General features: G+C 33.4%; 4 protein-coding genes across 4 annotated transcripts; 2 read left to right on the top strand and 2 right to left on the bottom strand.

The window, feature by feature from the left end:
- Positions 1–18: 18 nt before the first annotated feature.
- Positions 19–3,651, bottom strand: FG379_000682 (uncharacterized protein; the record flags this gene model as incomplete). Its single annotated transcript, XM_067326092.1, has 1 exon — positions 19–3,651. One exon carries the CDS (start codon positions 3,649–3,651, stop codon positions 19–21), a length of 3,633 nt encoding a protein of 1,210 aa, XP_067182345.1.
- A 378-nt stretch (positions 3,652–4,029) lies between these two features.
- Positions 4,030–4,716, top strand: FG379_000681 (nucleoside-diphosphate kinase; the record flags this gene model as incomplete). The annotated part of the gene is made up of 1 exon (XM_067326091.1): positions 4,030–4,716. One exon carries the CDS (start codon positions 4,030–4,032, stop codon positions 4,714–4,716), a length of 687 nt encoding a protein of 228 aa, XP_067182344.1.
- Positions 4,717–4,786: 70 nt separating this feature from the next.
- FG379_000680 (uncharacterized protein) lies at positions 4,787–6,952 on the bottom strand (the record flags this gene model as incomplete). The annotated part of the gene is made up of 1 exon (XM_067326090.1): positions 4,787–6,952. One exon carries the CDS (start codon positions 6,950–6,952, stop codon positions 4,787–4,789), a length of 2,166 nt encoding a protein of 721 aa, XP_067182343.1.
- Positions 6,953–7,286: 334 nt separating this feature from the next.
- Positions 7,287–8,297, top strand: FG379_000678 (uncharacterized protein; the record flags this gene model as incomplete). The annotated part of the gene is made up of 1 exon (XM_067326088.1): positions 7,287–8,297. The coding sequence occupies one exon, from the start codon at positions 7,287–7,289 to the stop codon at positions 8,295–8,297; it is 1,011 nt and encodes a 336-aa protein (XP_067182341.1).
- Between the last annotated feature and the right edge of the window lie 54 nt (positions 8,298–8,351).

Below are 8,351 nucleotides of genomic sequence, written 5' to 3'. Positions count from 1 at the left end.
CTAGACTATAGTAAAAATCTATTCGCCAACACTCCACCCCTTCATTTCTTCGTTTTTACTGTGACAATCACCTATTCCTACACCACCCACATGTATTTTTTGTCTACTTATTTCTAAAGGAATTTTTTCACTATCACCCAAAGGAACGAAGTATTTGTTACCTAACAATCCTGCCCAATTGAATCTATGTCTTCCTCTTGCACTTCTTTGATTATATGATTTTCCTGAAGCAAAATAATCGCTGCCTGAAACTTCTTTTTCAGGGTGCATACCAACTCTATCTTTGATACCGTCAATCTTTGCTTCATATTCCTCATAATGGGATGCACCATAGTTTGGATCAAAATAATTGAAAAAGTTTTGACAAATTATTTCTGCTTTTTGGTGGTTTTCTGCAGATATTGTTTTTAGTGCATTTCTATTCCTCCTAACTTGTTCTAACTCGAGTAGATATTCTTCCGATAGTGATTGTAACATCCTACTAATTATATTTGGGCAATCAGTACTAAACATTGATGTTTCATGCCCCTCCAAGACCAATCCTTCCTCTGTAACTTCCTTGATACTAAGAATTTCTCTTGCTGGAGCACAAAAATCAACGAACAAAATATCGAGAAACCCTAAATCTTGTGCAGAGTTGAAAAGACCACCTGCAATTGGATCAATACGCTCAATTACTGTTGAATGGTCCTCAATAGTTCCAATACATGTACCTTGCCAGTGCCTAGAACTTTGGCATATTGATTTTCCATAATCTCTGTTAATTGACATTGCCGATAAAGCATTGACACACTCGCGATTAAAATATCTATGGTCTATTTCATGTATTAAAGCCTCAGCTATTGGACAAAAATCAACCAGCTCGAAGAGGGAAACTGTCATGAACCTTGCTAGACTTTTATTCTGTACAACCTCAGCATAAATTTGCGAAGCTAGTGCATCTACTGCTGAGTCAATGTAATTTCCACACATCACCCAGAATCTAGTTCCACTACAAATAATTTCGGCATGCCTAGCACCAATTGACAATGTTCTCAATCCGTAAATACAATCACTATTGAAAAAACTACTAATATTATTACTGTATTTTTGTCCCTTTTGGATTATACTATTTATTTCTGCTCTTCTGATATTTTTTACAACATTACAAAGATGTCGATAGGTCACAGACATAAATCTTAATTTTTGTGCTCCCATAAGTAAATCAAATGATATTTCATCTATTTCTGTATTCTTATTGTTTCCACATTTTTCAAAGTATGGAGATGACATGCACATTTTTGTAATTGTTCTTGATTTTATTGTTGCAAGTCTAACTCTACCTTGAATGATAACATTTTGTCTAAACATTAGCCTCAAATTTCTCGCACATTCTGCATTGTAATATCTTCTTTCGATTTTAGAAAGAGCAAGCGAAAGGGAACAAAATGATTCAAATGTAATAGATTTTGAACCCTTAATTGAATTCCCAGATAGTAGGAACGACAATTGTTTGTCCTGATCAATTAAACTGACTGCCTTTCTAAACAGCAAATTTGCCGTGTATTGAATATTTTCTATGCTAATCTTTTCATTATTATATTCTTCAGAATAATATTGATTTAAATTCTTGCATATTTGCTCTGTAGATGCCATCCTTTCCAATGCAGATCTGGTTGCAGTTTTAACTACGTACGAATAAATATCACTATCACTGAATAAAATTGATTTTGATTTTAAATCACGTTCAATATTATTTTTTCTCTTTCTATCCTCTACAATCAACGATGCATATGAAATGCCAGAGGATGTATACTCCCATCTTGGTGTCCCACCACAAATTTTTGAAATTTTACTTGGAGTTAAAGTTATATATTTTCCGGTAGCTTTCATTGTACTAGAGTTTATTTCGGGTAAGTATTTGAGTGCCTCGAGACATGAAGAATAAAAATCTTCGTTTCTAACTCCAACAAGAGCTTCAGCTGCTTGACAAAATTGGAAAAAATTAAGATTCGTCAAGTTATTTTCATGTGAAACACTTAGTAATTCCAATGCAAGACCATCAACCTCCTCATTACCATTTCCACAATATATCTTCATATCTATTACATCTTTTACAGGTCTGGAAATAATTTCAGGGGTCATACTTGGCGTGAATTCGTCCATTATTTCTATCCCAACAGTTAGAACTGCATCTCTCCAAATATTGTAGGCTGTCTTTGGTGTAATAAACTTTTTTAAATTCAATAATGATATCATTCTGATATACTGTGGATTCATGAGTGAATTAACATCTGCTGTATTTAATGAATATCCTAATAAAAGCATTGCCTTTGCCTCTTCACTTCCTGGAAATGGTAATTCAATTGTCCAACCTAATCTCCTCCTTGATACAGCTTTCACAGCGTACATTAAATCCATGAACATATCAAGGATAGTTTCACTCGGTTTTATTTCTTCTATTTTTTTTTTCATGCATGGGAAACAACTTTTTTTCCAAAACTTGGTTTTTTTTTTGTGTGTTATACTTACGGAACTGCAAATATATTCTGCCTTTTTATGAAAATATTCTAATACGGATTCTCTGGGGTAGAATTTAAAAATATCCCCACTCACATATTTACCAGTATTAATTATCATTTTTTCGTGTTCTATTAATGGTGCAAGATACAATATACAATTTGAAAGATATTTGTTATTACCAACAACTTTGGATCCTTGATAAGGTGAGATTTTAATTGTTGATGATATCTTCATTAGGAAATCGCATATGTCAATTATTTTAACATTTGGGATTCCCTCACTCCTGATGATTGTGAAAAATTCGAATGCCAAAGTTGTCATAGCAGGAATATCGTTGAATGTTGTACACTCTGTCTTGATAATCCACGTTAACTTGCACGATTCCTCTGCAATCGAAGGAGTAATATGAGACATAGAGACTGAATTCTGGCTTGAAATTTTTAGGATACTGTCTCCACAAATATGTAAAGCTTCTTCTCTCGACCTCCCCCTGATAGTTCTGGCCGATATATAACAAAAATTAGGGAAATTCAAAGACTCCCCACCGTTTAATTTAACATATGGTGTGATAGCCAACATCAAATCCTCAGCAAGGCTATCAAGAGCGCTATCATTCATATTACATGTTAAGTATTGTGGTAAGTTTTTGCATATCTTCGAAATTGAATTTTCAAGTTGTTTATTTGCTGGTCTTGATAACAAATGAGCAATCCCTGCAGATTTACAACTACTGAGAAAATATGCTTTTATATCAATAATTGAGGAGGCGAATGCACATATTCTCCTCCAGGTAATTTCGGGAGAAATTTCAGGCATTTCAGATTGTAATATGAATACCCTCTCTGCTAATTCATCAATTTCATCTCTTCCAAGATTGCAGGATCTTGAAGGTGGACAAGTCCCAGGTTCATCTATGAATTCCTTCACATAACCAGGAATAAGAGTCAGTTTATTTTTATTTAATTCGACTCCTTTAATATCAATAATACTTTGCTTTGGGGGATAATGATGAGGGTGAACTCCATCTACAGTGAGTTGATCTTCAAGTTGGAATCTTGGATTGGAGTCAAATCCCTTATAAGTAGAGGAACTATAGCCCAAACATTCCAATAATATAATGCTTGAGACTAAAATAGAATAAAATAGCATGTTTGTTCTATTTCATTTGATTTGATAACAAGACCGATAACCGGAAAAACAGCCATGCATGCAGCCGCCAAAATATTTAGATCTATTAAGCTGAAAAGTTTTCTACGTTGCAAAAAGGAACGAAGACATAATAAATCACATAAAATTTATTTAATTCCGATTATTTTAAGTGAATTACTAGTATCTGTATCTACTTGCATATTTCTAGTGTTTCAAAATGTTGGCTTACTTTTAAGAAAAAGTCTGAAGCCCTTCAAATGTATTATAGGCGCTATTGATCTAACCGCCTCATCTTTGCACCTCTCTTCTCCCGTCTCACCTCTAATTGGATATTTCGTCGTGGCAGATTGGTTCGTTTTTTCTTGTTACTTTGTAGATATGAGAACTTTCAGACTTCTTTTTGCTATTCCAATTTTTTTGTTGTTTGGAGACCTTCTCCACGGAGTTGTTGGTGAGAACATCACTTCCACAACCAATACTACCGTCCAAGGTAATGATACTACTACGACGTCCACTACAAGTACCACAACAACTACGACACCTGTCACAGCAACAGTGAATGCAACATCGGTGGCTTCTTCGAGTGCTACTCCAGTTACAACTGACCCGTTAAAGGAAAGGACGTTGATACTACTTAAGCCTGAGGTCACTCACAGAGGTCTTATTGGGAAACTCATTTCAGATATTGAGCAAAAAGGTTTTAAGATTGTAGCTATGAAGTTTATCGTTGCATCAAAAGAGTTAATAGAGGCACATTATTCAGATCATGCAAACAAACCGTTTTACCCTGCATTGGTTAAACGTACGTCAAATCAACCTATTGTTGCAATTGTCCTGGAGGGATTATCTGCAGTTTCTGAATTCCGTAGATTTATGGGTTTGACTGATCCAAAGAAATCACCATTAGGAACCTTACGTGCCACATATGGTATGCAAAGTGAAAGAAACTTGCTTCATGCCTCTGACTCTATTGAAAATGCTCATGACGAGATCTCCCTCTGGTTCTCTCCAGATGAGATCTTTGACTATAATAGAGTAATAGATGCATTCATCTACTACAATTAAGAGTATCTACTTGTTCTGCGTGTTTTTACTTAGTTGTTCGCATGTATAACTACTAATGAGCTAAGTTTCTCTATTCTTCGGGTCCGATGCAAAAAATGTAGTCTTTCTGAAACTCTGTTTTTAGTGTCTCAACGAGGGTGTAGAAGATGGAAAGAAATGGATATGTGCTGTTTGGGTACGTTTTACTTTTGGCAAGATGGGTTTCTTTGAGTTCTGGGCTTCCTGACATATATTCGGTGTATATACTTGGGTCTCCGTCCTCAGTATCTATTCTTCCTGGATTTTTTCCTGCCGTTCTTTCCCAAATATTCTGGGAATTTATTTCCTTGTCGATTTCCTGACTGTAATGTGTCTCTCTTGCAGAATATAAAATCTCTTCCATGTCTCTCAAAGCAGAAACCAATCTTTGGAGTATTGTTGTTGTCTTTACTTCCCCATCGAGTTTAGATTCCATAAATTTTGTAAATCTCATATCAGACGGTGGTCCCAGTTGTTGTTTATATTTATTCGACTTTGAATAAAATTTATCAAGTTCACTTTGATTAGGTGGAGCATTTAAAAAACATGTATATTCCGAGTATTGTATTTTACTTGGATCACCATGGAAATCTAACCTTAGTGCAATTGTTTTACTTCTTGGAATTCTAGAATACAACTTTGCCATGAAAATATGTTTGTCTTGATTTGATGAACTCTTATTCAACGTTGAGTCCTCTTTATTCAAAAAATGTGAGAATGATTGAGAAAAATCACCTCTCAAATTACTAGTAAAAGAAGTTCTTATATTTGGAAGTGGAAGTATTTTGTTTGCCCATTGATAAAAACCAGATGAAATTAAAAGTTTTACCATTGAGAACACATGGTCACATGACTTTTTGTTTGGTAAAACGGCAATGAAAGAGGAAACATTAAGTAAAAGTGTTACTTCATCACTCATTTTATCATCTATAAATAATGTTATTAAGTTGTACAAGATATCACATTCCAAGATAACTAAAAAGTGAAAGGGAGATGGGTTAGAGACGTCGTACCCACATTTAGGATAAGTGGGACTACCTTTAATAAATTCATCTCTAACCTCTCTATAAAATAACTTTGGATGTGTCTCCCTTGGAAATTTATCGAGTATCTTAGACATTTTATTATGAACTTCTCGAAGATCAAATGGAACATATGGAACAGTTCCAATTGGTACTGGAATTGACCTCTGAAATTCTTTTGTTAAATTTTCCAGGTTTCCATTTGGAACAAATTTTTTTATCATGATAATAAACACCATATTTTCATCGTTAAAATGCTCATGGGTGCAACCAAAATTAAAATGTTCTGCGAGGTCATCAAGAAGTATTATTGTAGTACCAATTTGAATGTGATTTCTAGTATATTTACGATATTTAACCAGGTCTTTGATGAAAGTTAGTTCCCTAGACCTCAATTCTAAAGGCCAAACCTTAGGAAATGACGATATCTTTATGAACAGCTTTTTTAAGTATGTCTTCTTCTGGTAGTCATTCATTTCTTTCAATGGTGACTCACCGAAAGAAAAGTAGCTGTCCCTAGTTCTTTTTGCATTTTGTATATGATTTCTAAAAATTGATGCTTCAAGACTGGTCAAATTTGTGTAAATGGAGTCAAAGTAAATGGATTTTCTCTCAATAATTCTATTAAAAGGTATTATTGATGGCATATTCGATTCTAGTTCATGTTTATCTGTAAAAAAGGTTCTTAGAATGTCAAGTGGGTGATAAACAACTTCTTGAGAGTAGACTTTCTTAATGAAGTAAACTCCATCAAATAAATACGCATCTCCCATATCTTTAATATTTATTGAAAATGGATGTATATCACCATGACTTTTAAATATTTTGTTTGAATTTAATATATATGGTTTAATTGATTTAATTTCTGAGAGCTTAATGGCTGTTCCACAACCGTGCGAAAATATTCTAGGCAGCAATATTCTGGTATCATTTAACTTGTGTAACCGGTCAAAAGATGCCAATAAGGGCAGTACGTCAGGATTTATCAATGTTCTACCGGGTTTTGAATGTTTTAATATCACATTATCGACATCATAAAGCAGGAGTAATGTTGAACCTAAAGTTGAAATGTCTTGTTCTTGAACATTAGGCTTCATTAAAGCTTCTGATTGGTTTTCAACCGTCAACAAGTTAAATAGAAGCAAATACATTCGAAGTAATAACAATAAGATTGCATTTTGAACCCTTTTCGTCATTATATTTATATTGATAATTTCTGTTGCCACCATTTTCCACTGTAATAGTCAACTTTGTACAACACACACAAAACGCATTGAACTGGCGCCTAAAAATATTTTCTCTAGAAGAAAGTTACTTTTGTGAGAAGAGTGAACGGACAAACTTATATAATTCTAATGCCAAACGTATAAATTCATTGCTGGGTGATTAAGCAACAAATAATGGAAATTACATCAATGAGAAATATTGAAACGCGGTATTATGATTGATTTCATTAGATTTTATAAGTTATTGGCGGGTTATTTTTTTCTTCATCTAGGGAATTGCATCTAAAAAATAGTTTAGAAAAAGATGAAATTTATTTTGTGTGCACATAACTTTATCCTTAATTCTGCTATATTAGCATTGATTGTTTGCATTATTGAAGCTAGACAAGGATTTAATTCACAAAATAAGGTCATAGACCCTCAATTTGATGAAATTCATGTAATGTTTAATTTGGGCGTGAACAATTACTTCAGTGATAACATATTTTTGCAATCAAACTTGTTAATTTCACCTATAATGGGAAAAACTAATCCGGCATTAAGTGAGTTATCTTTTGAATATTCAAACGAGAGTATTAGAGGTCGCCACAGTAGTAATTTCAAACTTGAACCGTCAGATAAAATATTAGATAGGCTGTTTGATCCTCAGGGTGTCTTGAAACATTCATCTGGGATTTTGAGATATGGTTTCTTCAATGCACTTTTTAGTCTTCTAAACGAACAAATCAAAAATAGTATGGGACTAAAATATGTTATTCATCCCGCTCTACTAAATAATTCATTATCAAGTCTTGATTGTGTAAATCTGCTTAAAAAATCGAATAAACATTTTAACATGGGTGTACTCTCAAGGATAAATGTGGGTGTATTTAAGATAGCATGTGATAGGGTAACGAGCAGTGAATCAATACTGGAGATGAGTTTATGGAAAAATGAAATAATTGACATTTTGAAGTCAATCAAAGAATTTATTTCTTTAGTTGAGAAATATATATATATTCAAAAAAAAAATAATATGGAGGTGAAGTCACTTGTAGTCCCAAAAGTAGCAGTAACTGGAACTGAAATTAAACAAAGGTACATACAAATAGTTTCACAAATTGAGAGGATTAAAAGAAAAGAGCCAGCATTATTTGGGTCGTTGATTTTCACAAAGAAGATGGCAATAAAAATCTCCACACAATATATTTCTAACGGGGATAAACTAGTTTGGAAGTGTATTGAAATAATAAAACAAAACAACCCAGCTTTGATGAGGGAAAAATATCAAGAGGGGGTGATTAAACAAATTTGCAAAGTTACAATGGGAAATTAGTTTGGATATTATTTAAACATAATTTAAAAAAAAAAAAAAAAAAAAACTCAGAAT

Source organism: Cryptosporidium bovis (assembly GCF_009768925.1).
Source record: "Cryptosporidium bovis isolate 45015 chromosome Unknown contig_15, whole genome shotgun sequence".
NCBI lineage: Eukaryota > Apicomplexa > Conoidasida > Eucoccidiorida > Cryptosporidiidae > Cryptosporidium > Cryptosporidium bovis.
This window is presented reverse-complemented; position numbering and strand designations above follow the sequence as displayed.